Raw genomic sequence first — 22,974 nt, 5'->3', positions numbered from 1 at the left:
ACTGGCCAATCAGCATTTATTTAAAATATAATTGACAGAATACAGACCATTGTCCCATACCAAATAGAAATTTTTTTCTCTTTAATTGACAAATCAAACGTTTATTCCCTAGTAACCACAGAAGGAAAAGAAATAATAACATATTGGAAGTATTCCTATGTGCAAGCATAGTACCTATAGTAAAGTCACTTTCCGTCTTATTGAAAAGCTGATGGAGGAGAAGGGTGCTCTTTGCCACCAGAAACTTCCAATTATTATGCAAAAAGAAAAGATAAAATCACTGTGAAATTTGTGTTGAATACAAAGATACAAGCCCAATTTCATTTCATAAGAAATAGACACTGAACGTGTTTTAAGTCATTGTCGTGGAGGGAGCATCAAGGTCATAGGTTTGTCTGTTTTGAATGCCAGGTGGCCCAGGAAGCGGAAAGGGAACTCAGAGTTTGAAGATTGCCGAGCGGTACGGATTCCAGTACATTTCAGTGGGAGAATTACTGAGGAAGAAAATCCACAGTGCCAGCAGCAACAGAAAATGGAGTCTGATCGCCAAGATAATCACCAACGGGGAGCTGGCCCCACAGGTATCACTGCATGGGTGTCTTTCCTTGTGCGTGAAAATAATCGTCCCTGCCTGGAGTACACTGTAGATTTTCACCTTTGTGTTATAGGAGACAACAATCACAGAGATAAAACAGAAACTGATGCAGATACCTGATGAAGAAGGCATTGTTATTGATGGATTCCCAAGAGATGTTGCCCAGGCTCTGTCCTTTGAAGACCAGGTAAGAATATCTTCTGGTATTTTATTCGTCTCTCTCTCCTCTCTTGTGTGTGCTCCCTTTTCTGTCATCTATCTATCTCTGTGTGTGTTCATGCTCGTGTGCACATGTTTCTGGGCATAGAACCAAGGCCCTTGCATATGGTAGCAAACATTCTGCCACTGAGTGATAGCCTAGCCTTATTTGTATGAATTTATTTAAAAATAAATTTAATGTCCTACTTTTTACTTAAAGTTTTGAGATTAAGTGATAAAGACAAACAATGACTTCTTGGCATTGTTTCTGAATTCTTATCAGAAACAGCCAAACTCATCAATGTGTGTTGGCAAAGGTGTTTTCTTTGGCAAATGTTTAAAAATTGAAGGCAGTATCTGCCAAGAAGAAAGATGAGAAGTGATAATAGAATTTATTAATTTTATTTAAAAGTATAGATCTTTATAAACTTTATTTCAAAATATTTTTCTAAGATGCCCTTTTATGTTCCATTTCTTTAAAATAAGTCTCAGTTGGTAATGTCGAGAGATGGGCCTGGGGTCACCCTACACCACCATGCCTGCACGCTGAGGAGGTCAGAAATGCTGGGCTTCCTTGTTGACATGGCGTCCAGCTGCCAAAATGTATCCAAATGGGGTAAATTATGCCTTCTTAGCATCTACTGTATCCATCTTAAACAAACACAAAAACTGAAATATAGTGCCTATTAAATCTTTAAAAAGATCCATAACCCATAGTAGCATCTTCGCAGCTCAGAATCTTGAAAGCATTCTCCCAGAATATGCAATGCACTTAGACAGAGTGAAGGGAAGAGGGACATACAGAGATGGCTTCCTCCCATACAGGGGAGCCAGGAACAGCTCTCCTCGAAACTCCAATCTCCATCCTCGCTCACAGAATCCCAGCCAGCGGATCCTTCGGAATGGTCTGCAGTCGCTGTACTTACTGTTCTCCACCACACTTCTGAGACTGGAGAAAATCCGGCATCATTTCTTCATAAGCTTACATCTCTGCATCCTGGAGTTTCTCGGCCACTTTGGCTGTGCAGCGGTACTGGAAGTTGGTGCTGCAGGAGTTCAGTGGGTGCAGAGGTGAAAGGTTTATATAAAAGGTCAGAGTTGGTCCCATCCTGCTCCCCTCAAACTGTGTAGATCCTGCAGGATCTTTTTCTCTTTTTCCACTTTTGACAACAGATGTGCAGGTATTTCCATCACCAACTGGGCATCCAGGAATTTAATTCTACTTCGACATTAAGCATATTCCCTTCCTAACTGTGTGGTTGAAATGATAGCTATCATCAAATACAAGTTCCAGCCAGTTTGTGAGGAAGGGGGCATGAAGGTCTGAAGACCCAGGTCAAAAATGACACCTAGCACTGTGCTCACTGGTGTAGATGACACCCAGCACTGTGCTCACTGGTGTAGATGACACCCAGTACTGCACTCACTGGTATAGATGACACCCAGCACTACGCTCACTGGTGTTGTTGAGAATTTGGCAATGCTGTTGTCTTGGAGATGAAATACTGTCCACCTGGGCAGATAGGTGTGGGCAACCACTTCATGGCTGTGGAAACGTTGCAGCCTATACCTATTTGCCTCTCTGGTCCAGCAGAGAGGGCCCACCTCCTTCCTCCCCCACGTGGCACACAATCACTCAGTGTGGCACACACACTGAGCGTGATCATGTCATTCCGAAGCCTGGCGTGTGATGGTGTCACTCGAAAGCTCAGCACCTTGGGTGTGTGTAGAATTCTCTTCACTTGATCCAGCTCTGACTCCTCACACTTGGCTAACCACAACTGAAAGTCAAGTTCTCTTCCCTCCCCGCAACTAAAATGCTGGAGGCACAAGACTGGGTTAGGTAAAATCAATCCTTTTTTAGCAGGGGAGGAGTCTGGAGATGTGTGCTGAAATCACAGAATCAACTGTGTCTGGTAAGAACCATGTCAAGTGGGTTGCAGGGCTTCTTGCTCAGGCCAGAGGTGTTTCGAGGCCATGCATTCCCATCTGCTAAGCCTGTGGAAGTGTAATCACTGTCCTCTGCATGCATTCTCTGAGTTTTTACCTGGTCCTTACCAAAGAGGGTGGGGACAGGCTTGCGTTGGCCTTGGGAAGCCAGTTTTCCCATTGGAATATGTCTCTACTGATGTGTAGACATGAGTCTGCTCAGGCTTTCTCTCGTCGGTGATTTTGCTTGTTATCTATTTCCAATACTGTGGTTTCTTTTTTTAAAAAATATTTATTTATTATGCATATAATATTCTGTCTGTGTGTATGCCTGCAGGCCAGAAGAGGGCACCAGACCCTATTACAGATGGTTGTAAGCCACCATGTGGTTGCTGGGAATTGAACTCAGGACCTTTGGAAGAGCAGGCAATGCTCTTAACCTCTGAGCCATCTCTTCAGCCCCCAATACTGTGGTTTCTATTAAAGAAATCTAAATTATATCTTGATCAGGGAAGGACATTCCCATCTTACTGTTGTTTGAATATGGGTAACATCGTCCACAGGTCTACATAACTGTCTAATCCTTGGGATGGAAGTACTGGGAGGTTCTGCAAAACTGTGAGAGGTGGGACTTTGTGGGAGATGCTCAAGTCTTTGGAGGCAAGGTCCTATAAGGTCCCTCCTGTACTCTCTCTTCCAATTGTGGTGTGATACTCTTTCTGACATGTGCTCCCATAAGGATAGGTCACCCTGCCACAGACCTAAAAGAGTGGGGACACTCAATCTTAGGCTCTAACTTCCAGAACTGGGAGCCAAATTATACCTTTCCACTTGATACTTAGCCTGTCTGCCAGGCAATCCCTTATAGTGATGCAAAACAGATGGATGTACTTCACTTTCTTTCCAAACTGGCTATTCTCTATATGTAACTATATATGAATTTAGTATCAATCTTGGTTTTAATTTCAAATGCAGATGTTTTGGGGATAATAGATACTAGGACACATCTTTCTACCCATGAGTCCTAGTATCATTTCTGTTGTTAGTGTGGTAAAATACCCCAACTCAAAGCAACTTAGGAGAGAAAGAGTCTACTCAGCTTGTAGTTCCAAGTCAGAGTCCATCATTTTGAAGAAGTCAAGGCAGAAACACAACTAGTTATACCATATCTATGTGAAAAGAGAGATTAACACATGTGTGCCTACTTGATCAGCTAGGTTTATTTGGCTGTTTTCACTTTCATGCAGTCCAAAGCTGAGCCCATGAAATGGTGTTGCCCATATTCAGGCTGGATGCTCCTCTATCAATTAAGTCAGTGAGGGAAAACCCTTCACAAGCACGCTCACAGAGCAACCTGATCTAAGCAGTCCCTCATTGAGATCATCTTCCCAGGTGATTCTAGACTGTGCCCGGCTGACAAAACTGACCGACACACATAACCATGGCCATGTTGCTGTGTGTAATAGGTCTGCTTTTGTGTTGTTAAAGGAAAATTTCTAGTGTTCGATATAAAAACCTTGTGCTGTTTTTGTTAGCTGTGTTCCTTTGCAGCTTACAGCATTATGGCCCAATTGCCTGTTTTGTAACCTATTTCTTTCCGTGTTTGGCTGACCTTGATGGGATTATTGCGCGTTTGTGGTTTGCCTCCTGACAAGGCTTCTCTTCTGTGCTTTTTGAGGCAGAGTGGATTCATTCACTCTGAAGGCCTACTTCCTTCTCCCTCTTTTGGGACCCTTACCCTTGCCTCATCAACTCATTATGCTCCTTTATTACAGAGGGTCCTATCAAACAGAGGATGGGTTGGAGCAGAAAAACACTAGAGTTTTGGATATCACACAAAGGAACAGTTCTAATAACTGCAGAGGAAGTCATTTTGAATCATTTCCCAGGCCTTCCTGTGAACCAGTAGGGCTGGTTCTGGAGTCAGCCGAGCTGGTGAGTGCTGACCCTGCTAATCTCAGTGTTCTCCTTCAGAGACACCACCTCAGGAGGGCAACTGAGTCAATCCTCTAGTTCCCTGCAGAGTTGTGGCTCTAGGGAAGCACATGGCCAGAGGGTGTAATGATTTCTACTGGGCCATAGTGAGATCAAAAACAAGGACAGCAACAAAAACCTTTGATTTATGACAGGGAAGACCAGTTCTTCCCTCCTGTCAGAGGATGTGATGGCAAAGACTTTGTTCCTTCTGCAGTCTATTTTTCAAACTGACTGATTAAGCCCTCAGAGGCCACCTTCAGGTGTCAAGGCTGCCGACAACAGCTCTACTTTAGTTTGCCTTCTGAGTTTGGCCTTAAACCTCCATTTGAAGGCTTTTATGCTTCTGAGAATGGCTGGAAACCACTCCAGAGCTCCAGCAGCTGGAGTCCAGGGACGCGCAGCACTACAGGGCAGGGAAATTTGGAAGTCCACTAATTAGCCCATCCTGCCTCCATCCTCCTCTTCTTCCCTGCCTGAAGAATAATTGATTAGTTGAAGTTAACCCAGGGGCAAGAACAACCCAGTTCCAAAATGAGCCATGGAAAAGCTACTCCTAAGAGTGCAGGTTCTGAGCTCTGGGCACACGTGATGCCCTGATGCCGTTGGGCTCTTCAGAACTGTGGAGCTGCAGACTCGCTGCCCCGACAGTATAGCCCTCCTTCACCGAGCCCTGCAGCAGTCTGATCCACCCACACAGCCATGGCTACAGACAACCACAGATTTAAGGCACTCTCAAGCATCTTTACAAAGCACAACAAAACAAAAGCCCTCATTCTATATACTGTCCGTGTTGGGATGTTTGGTGGATTGGTGAAGGGGTTCACCCCTTATACTAGTGTAGAAAAAGTTTATTTATTACATTGCAGGGAACAAAAGACCTGAGGTATTAGAGCAAGAACCACCAATAGACAATAACAAGCTGTGAGGGCCTCCATTGTGGAGGACTCCACATTCCTTAGGTTAAGTTACTTTGTATTCAGAACCCCAGCATGCTCCCCCCGACCAAGAAAATGAGAGGACTGCAGATTGATCAGTCCTGGGCAATGAGCATGAGCTCCTTAGTGTGTTTTATATCATTCATATCTTATAAATGGAAATAATTCTGTTATTTGGTTATGGCTGATTTGGCTTGGCTATGCCATTGGCTGTTTGACCATTTGGGCAGAACACAGCTGTGATTTTTTTTTAAGATTTTTTATTTATTATGTATATAGGTTTCTTCCTTTATGTATCCTGCAGTACAGAAGAGGACACCAGATTTTATTACAGGTGGTTGTGAGCCACCATGTGGTTGCTGGGAATTGAACTCAGGACCTCTGAAAGAGCAGCCAGTGTTCTATTCCTCTGAGCCACCTCTCCAGCCCCCCACAGCTGTGGTTTTAAGGATAACTTCTGGGCCACACTTTCATGGAGGACCTGTTTACTTTCTACTCTCTCTCAGTCTTGATCTCTCTTCCCCCCAAATGCTTCTCCCGCCCACGATAGTGCTACAAATCCAGTCTTGGGTCTTGATTGGGTGAGTTTTTCTTGGTTTATTTGAAATGAAGAGGGGTAGCACGCTGGTCCAGCCTTCCTAGAAAGGGTTCTGCAGTGTACCACGCAAAGAGAACTATCCTTAGGGTCATATTTAGTAGAAGGTCCACACTGCTTGGTCCAGGCGCTCAAAGGAAGTGTCTCTTACAGTGATAGGGGTTGAAGGCTTTGTCTAAATGTCATCTGGAGTCAGAACTATTGAATTAAAGAGAAAGAAATATGACCAGAGTATTGAATATACAGGCCATGTTCTCCTGAGCCAGCATGGTATGGGGAAGGATGGTTACCAAGGTAAGGCTCCCATCCAGGGTGGGAGGCGGAAATACATGCGGACCCGCACAGAAAGGTGGAACTGTAGAAAGCTTCTTCTAGTGGCTTCCGGAGGATGGAGGTCATGGTTGCACGTCAGACGGGGAAAGTAAAAAGTGAGACATTTTGGTCCCAAGTAAGCAGGTTTTGAGTGGTACTCCAGCCTGGCTCTCCATGGAATATACAGAGTCATTTGGAATTGAATCTGTTTTATTTTGGAAGGAATAGATTTGATTAGCCATTGACAGAGGCCAGGGCCAGAAATAGAGAAAAAACAGGGGGGAAGGAATCCTATTGAAGAGATGAGGGGAGCTAGCCATGGTTACGCTCGTCTAAATAATGATTAGAAAATGGGTACTGGGAAAAGAAACGCAGAGCAGCAGGCGTGGCAAGGTCACACCCCTTGAAGCAGGATGGTAAGAGCGTGCCGCGTCACGGAAGAGCGAATCTGCCCTTTAAGGATCGTTTGTGAAGATACCATTTTCGATTGTCTCGTGACTTCCGGGGAGTCCTCTGCGGTCTGAGGCACGCTGGAAGGCTTAGAGGGTATGTTCTGAAGACGGGTGGGATAGGCTGGGGCAAACCTGAGGGTGGATGTGTGACTGAGCTGTGATGGAGACTTTTCTCCAGTAACAATGAAGGGGACATTACTTAATTTACTTAGAATCAGACAAATTATTTCGACCAAAGAATAAAGTACCTTAAAGGGGTTTTTGTGGTAGCTAAGGCAGTATTTTCTGGATAGCACAGGTAAGGACCAGACTGTCATCCAGGTCATGTCCCATGAGGACAGACCCAGAGCAGGAGCGGCAGCTGCGGATCACAGGTTTACAGATGGCATTGCCTGCATGGGACCTTCGGCTGCTTCTTTTATAGAAAAAGAGTAAGCTTCTGACAGGTTTGTTGTTCCAGTGTGGCTCTCTTATTTCTCAACTTGAGCAGACTGGGTTTTATATCAGACAGGTAAACCATGTTAGTAATGTTCTAGTGTTTGACTACATTGGAGTGTTTGGTAAGACCTACCAGGTCCCTTTTAAACAGGGTGAAGCTGGGTACCTGGTGATGAACTCTGTGTGCCTTCAGGAACACCAGATTCCCAGCTGAACCAGGTTAGGAAGACAACCCTGGTCAGGGATGGTAAAATCTTGTTTTGAAATACTACTAATTAGTATTTATTGCTGGCTCTTTAAGACAATGTAGGTAGGCAAGATTTACCTTTTGTATGGTTGGTTAGTGTGCCTAGAGGCGGTATTAAGAAAGTCCTAAAGTCCTGTTGGTTACTCTAGTTTTTCCTTCATCAGCTATGTCCTTTGCTGGGATAGTTAACCCTCCATGGAGCCGCCCTGGCCAGAGACCCTTGGTTACTGGGGAAGAGGATTTCCACTGAATGCCTTTCAAAGAGGCCAGGTTAATCATTTCCGATGGTTGTGCATGTCCACAGGAACAGGGAGGCCTTTGACTAGAAAGTTCCCCAGTCCTCTATGGAGAGAGAGAGAGAGAGAGAGAGAGAGAGAGAGAGAGAGAGAGAGAGAGAGAGAATATGAGGAATGACTCTTACCAAAAGCTGGGCCCCTTACCCCCCAAGGCAGTAAGTATGAGCAGGAGCCAGGAGGCCTTTGGATACAACAATAAGGGTCCCAAGTAAGGATGATGGAAGATGGGAGGTGAGATCCTCATTGCCTGTACCAGTCACATGTGTGTGTTTGTGTGAGCACACGCATGCACGCTTGTGGGTGTGTGTGTGCACGTGCGCGCTCGCCTGCATGTGTTTAGATGGGCTGGTGAAAGAATTTGACCTCTATATCAGAGTGGGAAACAGAACACACTTATCCAGATAAATAAACTCACAGGCATGGCAGCAGCAGAAAAGCCACCTGCATGTGACACTGGGCTCCGCCCTTTGGGGGGTTGGAATGAGCCACTGTGCATATGATTTCCATTCCTTATCCTTCAATTTCTGTTGTGCAAATTAGGCAGCTCAGTGGTATCGGGTTGCAGCTCATTTTGTCTGACTGTGTTGGTCTATGTTCTGTTGCAGCAGTTTTGGTTATGAGGTATGGTCTCATTGTATAGCCAAGGCTGGCCTTGAAGTCTTCTCGATCCCTCTTACTCAGCCTCTTCAGGGCTTAGACTACAGGTTTGTGCCACCATGCTTGGTTATATTTGTATTCCAGTTTCGGCCCAAGCAAAGTATTGTTTTAACATGATGTATATCACGTGTGCTTAAGTTATCACATGGCTTCCTAGGCAGATGTCTTTATTGCAGTCTGCAGATGAAGAAACTGAGATTCAGAAAGTGAAGAGACCCCTCTCACCCACTGTCAGCAAGGACACGGCTGGCGTTCCAGTCTTGGTGCAGACATGGATTGGAGACCACTAGCCTCCCGTACCCTAGAGATTATGAACAGGCAGTCTTCAGGCTGAGTGTGGGCTGCAAACTGTTTTTTAGAAAAAACAACAACAACAACAATGCATGCCAAATTCTAAAACTGGAAGATTAGAAAATAGAAAGCAGTTATCTGGAGATTTGGTGACTCCACTCCACCCCTGAAGCTCGTGGTGACTGTCGGTGCTCAGACAAGGAGATGCTCTTCAGTTCGTGATTGTTCCCTCAGCTCAGCCCTCACGAAGCCTTTGAATCCATATCCCACAGCCCCATTCAGCCGCCCTGGTCTTAGCTATGACCTCTGCCAACAGAGCCCAGTCCACGGACTGATCACCATTCCCGTGACTCTGACTCCATGTTGTCCTGAATGTCAGAGGCTGTCCCTTTGTTCTCAGGATAGCCGGTGCTCCCAACAATGACAGCCCTGAGATAGCCCCCTCCAGTGTTTCCAGATTCTCCTAGAAACTCAGCCTGTTGGAAACTGGAGTCCTGATCTCTCTGCTGTACATCTGTAAAGCATTGAAGGACAGAGATTGCTGTTTGCTTGATTAGTATGGGGAAAGGGGAAAAGATTAGTAACAATGATAGACACGTCATGTTGGACACGCATGGACAAGTTACTGTGCACCAGACGCTGTTCTGAACCTATCTGTTTTTACACAAATATATGTCGATTCTGCAAATAGAGAGAGGACATTTCTCCATGAAGAATGCATAATCTACAAACCTGTGCAAAGTCCCAGCACTTCTAAGAAGCAAAGATGTAGTTTGAGCTCAGGTGGTGTAGGGGTAAGCTCTGAGGATTTCATCTCGTTACCACCCATGTTTTAAGAAGCCTAGATAGTGGGTGTCGCTATTTACATACATCACAATATTAACTTTGTGTACTAGTTTGCTTCATATTGCCATGATAAACACCACTGCCAACGCAACTTGGGAAAGAAGGGTTTGTTTCTATGCATAGGGTTAGAGTCCATCGTGACGAGAAGTCAACGCGAGAGCTCAGAGCTGGAACCTGGAGGCAGGAGCTGAAGCCAAGGCCATGGAATACAGCATCATACTGTAATGCTTCCCAGCCTCACACTCAGTGACTTTAGCATTCCCTCCAGGATCACACAGCAACTGCACCACATCAGTGGCTGAGCCTGTGCACATCAATCACTAATCAAGAAAAGGTCCCCTGTAGACTAACAGTTCTTCAACTGCAGTTCCCTCTTCCCGGGAATGTGCAAAATAAACAAACACATTTGATAACCTAAAGTCAGGGTAGTAAAAGGTTAACCTGACACAGGCAAACCCTGGGTTCAATTCCTGCACCACACACACACACACACACACACACACACACACACACACAAGAAAAAATTAAAAATAAAAAAAATTAAAAATAAAAACAATTAAAAAGCAACAAACAACTATGGCAGCTTGAATGAAAACGGTTCCCGTAGGCTCATGTATTTGATGCTTGATCCTTTGTTGGTGGAATTATTTGGAAAGGATTAGGGAAGGTGTGTCACTGGGGGTAGGCTTTGAGGTTTCAGAGGCCAATACCATTTCCAATTAGCTGGTTCTCTCTCTCTCTCTCTCTCTCTCTCTCTCTCTCTCTCTCTCTCTCTCTCCTCCGGAGTTAACGTCTACCTGCAGGCTGCTAGGCTTCCCACCATGATGGTCATGGACTCTGACCCTCAGGAACCTTGAGTTGCCAAATTAAATGCTTTCTTTTGAAGTTGCCTTGGTCTTGGCGTCTTCATAGCAGTACAACAGTAACTGAGGTCAGCGTATTCAAGGACATTGTTTAGTTCTAGTGGGAGGATAAGCAAACTGAATGAGAGCTAAATAGCTGGACCGTCTCCGGTACTCCAATGAAGAATCAGGATGGGCTGCTCAGGGAAAAGCCGGAGTCTTTGTATTTTACTTCATTTCATCCTATGGCATTGCCTGGTGTGGTGACTCATACCTGCAATCCCAGCACCAGGGAGGCTGAGGATGGCTGTGAGTTTGAAGCTAACCCAGGCTACCTAGTCAGTTCCAACCTGTGCTAGAGAAAGACCTTGCATCCAAACAAAAAAGGCAGCAATGAATGTTCATTAACCTTTCAGCCTGTGGCACTTCACTTTACAAGACAGGGTTGAACAAATCTGTAAGTTCTCACGGTGCGAATAACTGTAGAGAGTGCAGAGTGAGTGCAGAGTGTGTCGTCTTGCTCTCCGCTTTTCAGTATTTTGAACTGTAATTTGGAATGGAGACTACATTCCCATAGTTGGACTCTACAAAGGTATAAAATTACCAACTCTGGGGCTCTGTGTCCTACCCATACCCAGGCTACTTTCCTGGGTGTAGATACAGTGTACGTGAACAAAATGGATTTTCTCAGTTGTGTGTGTTCGTGTGTGTGTGCACGCACACAGATATGCACGTAGGTGCAGTTGAGTATCGAGGCTAGAGGTCAACTCTGAGTGTTGTTTCTCAGACATCATCCACCGTAGTTTATTTGTTTGGTTAGCTGGTTGGTTGGTTGGTTTTGCTTTAGAACTGGGCTAAGCTGGCTGGCCAGTGCGTCCAGGGCTCCGTCTGTAACACCGATGGGTGCAGGTGTGTGTCATTAGGCCGGTCTTTTCACGTCAGTGCTCGAATCTGGACCAGGTCCTCATGTTGGTGTAGCAGGAAATTGACTAACTGAACTATCTCTCTAATTCCGAACCTTTGGCTTTTTGCACCAAGTATGTTTGGATCTTATTCTGCTGTAACCTTTGAACACACTTCCCAGCACTGCAAACCGTGTAAGCACACACCTGAGTGTTGAAGAGAGTCAGGGGCAGGGGAAATAACTAACAGTTACATTCACTTGTGTTTTATGTGGAAACTGATGTTTTTCTATTAACTAACCTATTTTTACCTTTGTAACATTCAAAGAATGATTTAAACTGAAACGAATTTTTGTTTTGTTTTGTATTTTTCAAGATAGGGTCTCTGTGTAGCTCTGACTGCCCTAGAACTCACTCTGTAGACCATGCTGGCCTCAAACTCACAGAGATAGATCCACCTCCTCTGCCTCCCTCCCGAGTGCTGGGATTAAAGGCGTGCACCAGGACGGTGCTCTGAACTGATTGTGTAGTTATGCTAGATAATGATTATTATAGTACCACAGGAAAGTTTCCAAAGATGTGTAAGTCCTTTGTGGATGATGGGTGACGCCGACAGTGTGGGGCTGCGACACTAGTGTATGTGTGGAAGATTGCTGGAGCTGCACCTCTACCTAAAACAGGATGTACTTCCTCTTCTGGTACCCCATTTTCTCATCCCACGACTACATGTACCTTACAGTCATGGAATCCAGGACTTGGCATTCCTAAACCAAACCCAAAGGTGCTTGGCAAAGGGAGCAACGGAAGTGGCAGCTCTTCTAACACAGATCCCAGCTCTGTTTAAGGCAGCGGTTGCCATGGTGTTTTCTTCTCTGAGGTGTGCTCAGTGCTTGGCAGTGGAATGTTCATAGTCAAAAGGCTGAGGCTTAGCCATAGCCAGCGCCAAGAAAACTGACTTAGACTGTGCTGTGCTGGCTGTGGTGGCGGGGGTGGGGGATTAAGGTGAAGGGTCTTTAACACCCTCCTGAGACACCTGAATTACTGTGCTTCAGGCTTCTGCTTCTTGTTTGTCTATGTATTCCGAGGCAGGGTCTTGCAATGTAGTCAAGGTTAACTTGGTACTGGCTGTGCTAGCCAAGGCTAGCTTGATACTGGCTGTGTTAGCCCAGGCTGGTTTGGTACTGGCTGTGTTAGCCCAGGCTGGCTTGGTACTGGCTGTGTTAGCCCAGGCTGGTTTGGTACTGGCTGTGTTAGCCCAGGCTGGCTTGGTACTGGCTGTGTTAGCCCAGGCTGGCTTGGTACTGGCTGTGTTAGCCCAGGCTGGCTTGGTACTGGCTGTGTTAGCCCAAGCTGGTTTGGTACTGGCTGGGTTAGCCAAGGCTGACTTTGAACTTGTAGTAATCCTCTTGCCTTCCCATCTTGAGTGCTGGCTTGTGCCAGAATATGTGTTTATGATACTGGGAATTAGACCCAGTGTCATCTACATGCTAAGCATGAGCGTGACCACATACCCACATCCTTTAGGCTTCTGGAGTAACTGTACTTAGGAGGGCCGTGGCCTCTGAGCTCACACAGCCCTTGTGGACTCCATTCATCTTGCATTGTAGGTTAAAGAGGTGAGATCTGCCGAGCAGCCGTATATGGTGATCTGGTGAGATCAGCCGAACAGCTGTATGTGGTGATCTGGTGAGATCAGCCAAGCAGCTGTATTCAGTGATCTGGTGAGATCAGCCAAGCAGCTGTATTTGGTGATCTGGTGAGATCAGCCGAGCAGCTGTATATGGTAATCTGGTGAGATTAGCCGAACAGCTGTATATGGTGATCTGGTGAGATCTGCAGAGCAGCCGTATACGATGATCTGGTGAGATCTGCAGAGCAGCTGTATATGGTGATCTGGTGAGATCTGCAGAGCAGCCGTATATGGTGATCTGGGTTTTTTTCTTTTTTTTCTAGTCATTTTCTGTGCTGCCTATCATTTGCCCTCAGCTTTGTCATTAAAAGGGAGCCTAAAAATAGATTTGGTCCTGAGTTTGAGTGACTGAGGATATACATATGAAAAAAAACCCAACTAGACAAATATTTTTTTAAAAGTTTAGAGATAAAGGAAAATTAATCACCAGAAGGGTGCCACTACCTACTTGCATAGTGAAGCGAATTGATTTGACGGACTAGTAATTTGATTTGCTGTTCCTAAGGGAGACAAATTTGATTTGCTTTTAAGGGGGAGTGATTTAATTTTAATTACACAATTTTTTTCCTAAGCATTAACACTTCCATGCAAAATAGTAAATAAAATCTTGATTCTTTCCCTAGAACTAATGGCTTAGAAGCTTGTTTATAATTATTCAATAATTAGACTTTGAGAGTGAAATTATATTAGAAGGTAGTTATTCATTTATTTTTATTGCAATGTGCTGTGATACAATCTAAGTCCATTAAAACCAGGGGCTAATGAGAGTTTCATAAGCAACCTCTGTGAAGTGGAAGGTCATTTCCCAACTTCGTAGAGTCATAAATCAAAGTCGCCCTGACTCTGCCGGGCACACTGGGGATGGGTTCGACAAAGCACAGCACCCTCACTCTTTGAGGCTTTCAGCACTGACTGTAACGCACAGGGATTAATTACATGGAACAACAAGCGTTGTTGGTTTCGACTCAGGGTCTCTAGGAGGCTGTTTTACGGCCGTGCCTGGAGTGAGCAGCACCCCAGTGTTGTACTTACGCAGATGCCTGATGCTTGGTTTTGGACAGACTCCAGAAGCTAGAGGCCGGGACGCTATAGTCCCCAGGGAGCACAAGCTCCAAAGGCATTAACCCTGAGAGCCAGAAGGAAGCCCTGCTGCATACGCTAACCTAGCTTTAGACAATGACACTTCTGTCTTTTATGTATGTGTCAGGGGTGAGTCACCAAGACTAACTCATATTCAAGGGCCGGAGAATCAGATGTTTTTTTTTGTTTTTTTGTTTTTTTGGTTTTTTTAGAATACAATGACTGTAAATCAGAAACAAAACCAAACCTGAGTCAGGTGTAGTGGTATATACACCTGTAATCCCAACCACACTAGAGGCTGAGGCGTGAGCAATCAAGATGTAGAGGCCAGCGTGGCTGAGGAGCAAGACCAAGTTTCAAAAGAAACCTTGTTGACGTGTACCGCGAAGCTCAGGAAGCAGCCATCACCTTCCCTTGCTCACACCGCCTTCCCTTGTGCTCCTTTCTTCTCGCTGTTCATGCCAAGAACTTGGTCCCTCTTGTCCCCTTCCTTGTCTGTGTTCTCACTGCATACAGTGTGCCTTGTGCTTGTGACTTATACATTATTCATCCGCCTTTAACCCTTATGCTTAAAATCTATGTTATAATCTCACAATGAACTCCAACTCTTCCCCCAAGAAAACCATACATCACTCTCCTAGTCAGAAGCCTTGGGTGACTGCTGTCCACAAACATGTCCCAAATGTTTTGTCTCACAAGTAGGTGAATATCTTGTTTGCTTTTTTATTGATTTTTTATTGAGCTCTATATTTTTCTCTGCTCCCCTCCCTGCCTCTCCCCTCCTCTTAAACCCTCTCCCAAGGTCCCCACGCTCCCAATTTACTCAGGAGATCTTGCCCTTTTCTACTTCCCATGTAGATTAGAACTATGTATGTCTCTCTTAGGGTCCTCATTGTTGTCTAGGTTCTCTGGGATTATGATTTGTGGGCTGTTTTTCTTTGTTTTATGTTTAAAAACTTTTATTTTATTTTATTTAGATCTTTGAGACAGACTCTTGCTGTATCTTAGGCTAGCCCGGCAACTCACTCTGTATGTAGGTAAGGCTAGCCTCAAACTCACAATCTTCCTCTCTCAACCTCCAAGTGAGAGACTACAGACATGCCACCACACTCAGAATATGCATCCTGTTTAAAAATGAAACCAGGCATGGCGGCAGATACCCAACATCCAGCTTTGAGGGGTGGAGGCAGGAGAGTCAGGTGTTTAAGGTCAACATGGGCTAAATAGTAGGTTGGAGGCCAGCCTGAGTTACATGAGACCTTGTCTCTAAACAAACCACAAATAGTATATGGCCCATGTTATTTCACAGACTGAGGAATAGTGTCCTGTGAACGCAACCCAAGAATCTGCAAGTTTACACATCCTTAGCAAAGTTGATTCTTTTTTTTTTTTTTTTTTTTTTTGATTTTTTGGTTCAACGCAAAAAAAAAAAAAAAAAAAGAAAGAAAGAAAAATTCCATGGCAGCTTAAACATAGTATCTGATAGTGATTCCCAGGGATGTGTTGTCCGTAGTGACAGAGCAGGCTGTCTAGTCGTAATAGCATTAAATTTGTGATTAAGACATGCACACCCAGTTATCCCAACATCTGTGCCCACACTCATCTTCTCACCCCCTTACAGTACAGGACTCCCGCAGAAGACACCTTCGCAGTATTAATGTCTTTGAGTGACACGTGTCTTCAAGGAATCTGTCCCGTGCAGTCTGATCTAGCCAGTTGGGTCTAGTCTTACCCCTGTCCCATCAATACACTTTTTCTTTTTTCCTCTCTGCTCATCTTTGGTGATCTAAACAAGCTGCTAGCCCTAGGCTCTCTTGAACGCCCTCCCTTCGGGTACCAAGCCTTGGTGGCTGTGTTCTCCTCTTCACTTACCAAAGTTATGCTCCAACTTGAAACATGTCTACAGCCCTAATCACAGTAGTGCATGTGGTTCAGCAGATGGCTGAATTGTTGGGGCTCCACGGGGAAGCAAGGGCACACCCACAGACTGAGCAGAGGGTGGTTAACAGGCTGTGCCTAGGATACCTTTGCAAGATGCACATGGGGATAGTGACACCATACGGCTGATGGAAGAGAGACCGTTCTCCATCCCAAGGCCTGGAGGCCCAAGAAGCAGATACTAAGCTCATGACAAAAAGATGCCAGAAGAAGGTGACAGGCAGGAGCCTTGACCTTCCTTGGGGAGAAGGAGGTGGCCTCTTATTAGAGCCAGGGGATAAACGTCTACCTTCCCTCTGCCACCTTCCCATATCCTGTTCATGCTCGCCCTTGTTCCAAACCAGCAGGAAGCCAGAGGTCCAGAGAACCTGTGAGTGCATTCTGGAAGGGTTGCCAACAGAGTGGTGGGGAGCAGACTAGGGAGGCAGAGGGCAATGTGGAGGGCAGCTGCAGACTTGCGAGGGCAGAGCGGAGGCGGAGCAGAGGGCGGAGTGGAGGGCGGGGCGGAGGGCAGAGCGGAGGCGGAGCGGAGGGCGGAGTGGAGGGCGGAGCGGAGGGCAGAGCGTGCCCCAAACACGTTTTTTTTTTTTTTCCTCACAGCTTCTCTGTGTATAGGAATTCCTGAGTAACCACATCATCTTTCTCACCAAGCAGACATTTGGTCGTTTCCACAGAATGTTTCATAAGGACAAGTTACCAAAGGTTGTCCATGATTATCACCCAGTATTTCCTGCATAGTGATCCCCTCCAACATAAGTGACTGTTTCCTTAATTACCCAGCCCAGTTCCCTTTAACCATCTTTCCCTTGCTGAATGACGGTTCCTGGAGAAAATGCACATGCAGTTCTAATTTGAGTATCTTAAGTAATTACCCCCAAAAAAGTCAAAATAAGCTGGCTGTCCCAGATTAGGGAAACCCAAAATATTCTTCTCCCATCACTCCAGTGTACCACAACTGTAAGCATATTGCAGTTTGTAAGCAGTGGCCCCGGGTAAAGGGTACCCATACGACAAGGGGAAAATGAAGCTTGGCATTTACCCAAGAAATTAGGAGGATGGATGCATATGCTATGAAGGATGCCCACTTCTAGTGGGATATTCAAATGGGATCTTTATTGTTTGAGTATAAATGAATATGCTTCTTTTTTTTTATTCTTTTTTAATTAAAATTTCCAACTGCTCCCCGTTTCCCATTTCCCTCCCCCTCCTCCCACATATTGCCCCCTCCCTCCGCTCCCCTCCCCCATCCCCACTCCTCTTCTCCTCCCCCCAGTCCATTCCCCCTCCCTCTCGATACTGAAGAGCAGTCCAAATTCCCTGCCCTACAGGAAGACCAAGGTCCTCAATATGCTTCTTTTTTATAACAGCGCTTTTAAAAATAAAGACAGGGATCAAGAATAAAGGAGAGAGAATATAGAGCGTGCAAACACCAACAGAGGAAAACTTGCTAACCTTAGTGATGCTGCAGAAGACGAGGAGGGTCTCTGGGGTGGAGGGACATGCCCTGATGTGAACAGTTACTTCTCTGAGTCCTTTGAGTACATACAGCTGTATTTTCTTACTGTGATGCCCATCCTGGCCTAGAAATTGCTGTGTAAACCAGGTTATCCTCAAATTTACAGAGATAAGCCTCATCTGTCTCTGAGGTCTGGGATTAAAGGCGTGCACCAGCACACCTGGCCCGACAGCTGTATTTTTATATGTTTAATGACATGTAAATTATAAAAGTCTAAACACTTAATAAAAATGCTTTAAACTATTAAAAATACTTTAAACTAATAAAAATGCTTTAAACTAATAAAAATACTTAAGCATTTTTAAGATAAATTAATGACAGAAATAAAATGGGCACACACAGTTGGAAATTCTAGCCTGTTTTCATAGCTTAATATAACAACTAGATAAAAATAGCAGTAGGGAGACACTTTGAACAGTAGTAGACACATCTAAAACACTCTGTGCAACAACTGTAATGCATGGTGTTCTCAAGTACCAAACAAGTCTTAGTACAATAGACTGTGTTCTTAGATAGTGACAGAAAAAACATCAAACAACACTCAACAATGATTTATTGAGGAGAAGGTGGGCAGAGTCTAGCATATTGGAAATAGGAAGGAATTCAGCCTGACAAAATATGCATTTTATAAACCCCACAGTTAACACTATATTTAATGGTGAAATAGTGTGTGTTTTCCTCCTAAGACTGGGAACTGCAGCTATATATCCACTTTCTATTGTGTTTAGCATTGAACTAGAAGTTCCAAATAACTCTAACACAGTGGTTCTCAACCTTCCTAGTGCTGCGATCCTTTAATACGGTTCTTCATGTTGTGGTGACCCCCTGCCATGAAATTATCTCATAACTACTTCAAAGCCGTAGCTTTGCTGCTGTTATGATTCATAACTTAAGTGTCTAATATGCAAGAGATCTGACATGTGACCTCTGTGAAATGGCTGCTTGATCCCCAGAGGGGTCATGACCCACAGGTGGAGAAAAAAATGGAAGGTGTAAGTGTAGGGGAAAGGAAGTTGATCTGTATTTGTGGATTACCTGATCATCTAGCTAGAAAATCCTAAAATAATCTATAAAATGAACATCAAAAATAATTCATTAAATTTAGCAAAGCTGTGGAACTCAGCGTCCCTGTGTGGTCTAACTGCACCTGTTCACTCTGCGGCAGTTTTCTGTGTTTTATATAGTAAGTCATCCTTACTTTATCTAACTTCTTGATGACAGCGCTGATGTTTATAAAACCTTGACTTGGAAGGGAAACATCTTTTTCCTTAACAGCCTTGCTAAAATGTGTGGTCATGGGTACTTGGTCTAAAGATGGGGTGGGGTAGGTGGCAGATACATCGTGTTTGCCTCAGAGGTGGTCAACAACAATCTCACTAACACTGAGCAGCTTGTAATTGCCATATTTATGTTGTACTTGGCGCCCTCTCTCTCTCTCTCTCTCTCTCTCTCTCTCTCTCTCTCTCTCTCTCTGTGTGTGTGTGTGTGTGTGTGTGTGTCCTAGCCCAAACAAATTCCCACTCATGCTGTAAAGAACCCTTTGTAAGAGAATCACTTAGTCACAAATTTTGGTGGCCCCTGTATCTACTCTGAGAGTAACTAGGTCACTGCAGCATCAAACACACCCAGGTGCACAGTGACCATTAGCAGCTTCTCCATCAGCCAATGTCATCTTCTTCTTCATTATGGAGGTTCTTGAGATTATCAACAAAACTTTAAAAGCCTTTAAATGAAAGAAAAATCAATAGCCTCTGATTTCATGTTGTGCATTAGAAAATTGAGTCCTGGAGGGATCAGGTGACTGGCTGGGATGGACAGACTGGGTGATCAGGTGACTGGCTGGGATGGACAGACTGGGTGATCAGGTGACTGGCTGGGATGGACAGACTGGGTGATCAGGTGACTGGCTGGGATGGACAGACTGGGTGATCAGGTGACTGGCTGGGATGGACAGACTGGGTGATCAGGTGACTGGCTGGGATGGACAGACTGGGTGATCAGGTGACTGGCTGGGATGGACTGGAGAGGGAGGAAAAGAAAGGGGAGAGGAGGAGAGGAGGGAGGTAGCAGATTGTAGGAAAGGGGATAGAGAGGGAAGAACAGCAAACAGAGGGGACGAGAGGGAGGGGAAGAAGTGGAGGAGAGCAGAGCGGAGGGGAGGAGAGAGGAGAAACATTTAGAACATTGTTAAATCACGTATTAGTTTCTTCCCAAGTCACTCATATTTCCCAAAAAGAAAACAAAAATGCTGTGAGTTACTGACGGAAAGACCCTGCTGGGGTGCTCACCTCTGCGCTCTAGCTCTGTCTTGGGGCAGAAAGGGAGCCTTCTTCCTGTTCAGTGGCACCAGCACAATTTGAAAGACCCATTCTTAGAATAGCTGTTGGCTGACAGAGCCTTGGAAAATTAGTCAATTACCTTTAATCCCAGCACTCGGGAGGCAGAGGCAGGCGGATCTCTGGGAGTTCGAGGCCAGGCTGGTCTATAAGAGCTAGTTCCAGAACAGGAACCAAAAGCTACGGAGAAACCCTGTCTCGAAAATCCAAAAAAAAAAAAAATAAGAAAAAAAATACCCAATTATTAATGAGATAGCAACCATGGATTAGCTTGCCAAAACTCACCGAAGGGGGTGCATTGAAAATAGGCATCAAGAACGTTCAGAAATAATTTCTTTGACTTTCATAAAAATAGTGGTTTTCATCCACCAGTGCTAAACATTAAAACCTCAACTAGCATAAAATGCGTTAGAAAAGCATGTTTATTTGTGTGTTGCTTGTGGTGGCCATACCATGAGACTTCAAATAATGTTCACATATGCCTCAGGGAACCATCTCACTTAGCGTATAAGCCAGTGGTAATAGAAATAGCTCATCTTATATACCACAGTTAAATGTTCACGGTTCTCTTATTGCCCCGCTGAGGCTGTATCCTAGGTGTCGTAATCAGTAGACAATGGTAATTGTCTGAACACCCATAGATGTAAACCCTCTTCAAAGGAACCCGTCCCCCGTCTACAGACAAGAGAGCTAAAGACCTTGAGTTCCCTCCCTGAGTCCCAAAACCAAATCATTTCCACCCTGTGTTCTAACAAGTGTCAGGGTATGTGAGAGAGAGAGAGATGTGTGAGGTGTGTGTATACATGCCACAGCATGCGTGTAGAAGTCCGGAGGCCATCTAGCAGGATGCCAGCTCTCCTCCCACCACGTGCGTCCGCAGGATCAAACTCAGGTTATCAGACTTGGTGGCAAGTGTTTCCTTCCACTGAGCCAGTCCCCACCCCCCATTTTAGAACCCCAACTCTCCCAAGCCATTTATTAGATCTCTTGGTAGAGCAGTCAGACACTGGGAACTGAACCCAGGACCTTGGATCTGAGAGGCAAGCTTACTACCATCAAGTTATGCCCAGCTGTGTTAGAATTTTATATCTTGAGATATAGTCTCGCATAGTTGTCCAGGCTGGTCTTGACCTCCTCTGTAGCTCTGACATCATCCTGTCTCAGTCTGGGGACAGGAGCAAGGATTCTCTCTCTCTGTCTCTCTCTCTGTCTCTCTCTCTGTCTCTCTCTCTCTCTCTCTCTCTCTCCCTTCCCTTCTTCCTTCCTCCCCTGCTCCCTCCTTTTTTTCTTTCCTCCATCCCTTACCCTTCCCTTCCTTTTCTTACTTGCTTGCTTTTTTATTTTTTGAGACAAGGTTTCTCTGTATAGCCCTTACTGTCCTGGAACTCACTTTATAGACCAGTCAGTCTTCAAAGTCACAGAGATCTGCCTGCCTCTGCCTCATGAGTGCTGGTCTTTTTGCTTCCATGAATTTATCAGCACAATAGACAATTTAATTCAGGTCAGCAATCACATATCAAGGACAATTAGTGTAGAGATTATGGATATAAATGTTCAGAATTGTCAAGGATATGGAAAAGGGCTGGTTTAGAAACTATCGCCAAGGGCCGGGCGGTGGTGGCGCACGCCTTTAATCCCAGCACTTGGGAGGCAGAGGCAGGTGGATCTCTGTGAGTTCGAGACCAGCCTGGTCTACAAGAGCTAGTTCCAGGACAGGCTCCAAAACCACAGAGAAACCCTGTCTCGAAAAACCAAAAAAAAAAAAAAAAAAAAAAACTACCGCCAAATCTGCTAAGGAAAATCACTACGGCCAACAGCAGCATCACATGACGTTAACATCCAATTCTTCTACCATTTTCTTACTATTGTTTTCTTTTGTCATTGGTCTGATCAGTCATGTGTTACCTACCTCAGTGTCAAGGAGTCCATAAACTGACCACTGTGAACCAGGAAGGTGAGGCTTGGTCCACAGAGCTGGGAAGAGCTGTAACTCTACCCTGGCTCTCTATCTCCTTCAGTATGACAAAGTCCCTCTGTTTATCTTTTCTTTAGTATTTTCTTAAAACAAGGTCTCATAGTTCAGCCTAGGCTGCCCTTGATCCCACAGTCTTCCTGCCTTGGCCACCCCGGTGGGCGGGATTACAGGCTTGCATCACCGTGCCTGGTTGGTCCTTTTGTTCAGCATTTGGGCTGACTGCCTAATGCCACTAAAGGTTACCTGTAGTTCTTAGGTGGTGGTTAAAATCACATGGAATGCTTCTCATTATTTTGTGTTTGAGCTTTCCACAGAGTGGTCTTAGTGGCTTCCAGATGTTCTGCCCCTAGACTGTCCCTGTCTCTCACTCTACTGCCTTTCCAGAACCTTAATTTCTAGGTCATAGTAAGCAAGATATTAGTACATATTAGTTGAATGAATAACCAAAGTCAATAAACTAGATGCCTAAATATCCAAATCAATGATGGAAGAATATATCTGTAAAATATAGCCTTATATGCTGTTATTATCCTACGCTATGATTATCATATGCTATAAAAGTATGCATCATTTTCTTGTTGTCTATTTGAGATACATCAAATGGCACCTTTAATTGTCTCTTTATTGAGTCCATGCATGTTCACAGCCTAATGTACCCTGGCTGCTTTTATCAAACGAAGCCCTGCACCATTAAAAACAAGCCGCAGAAATGTACTTTTTCATAAGCCAACATTAATGATTATATTTTTAAACCACTAATGGTGCACTCTGCTAGTGGACAGGACTACTTTGGTTTCTGACTAACTGTGGACGAGACAGAACACACCAGGCAACTATTCCCCTAATGGAGTAAAAACCATGGAGGTCCATCTCAGATTGCCCCACTGTTGCCCCAGTGAAGCTGATCAAGGCAGTGTCACAGTGGAG

The 22,974-nt window shown here is 44.8% G+C and overlaps 1 protein-coding gene across 2 annotated transcripts in view; it reads left to right on the top strand.

The window, feature by feature from the left end:
* Ak5 (adenylate kinase 5) overlaps window positions 1-22,974 on the top strand; it is a 164,444-nt gene that overhangs the window by 12,367 nt on the left and 129,103 nt on the right. For both annotated transcript variants that reach the window (XM_057793433.1, XM_057793432.1), the window contains exons 4-5: window positions 412-581; window positions 669-782. In XM_057793433.1, the coding sequence (XP_057649416.1) occupies window positions 412-581; window positions 669-782 (284 nt within the window). The remainder of the gene's footprint in view (window positions 1-411; window positions 582-668; window positions 783-22,974) is intronic.

This window comes from Chionomys nivalis, chromosome 18, assembly GCF_950005125.1.
Source record: "Chionomys nivalis chromosome 18, mChiNiv1.1, whole genome shotgun sequence".
Classification (NCBI taxonomy): Eukaryota; Metazoa; Chordata; class Mammalia; order Rodentia; family Cricetidae; genus Chionomys; species Chionomys nivalis.
This window is presented reverse-complemented; position numbering and strand designations above follow the sequence as displayed.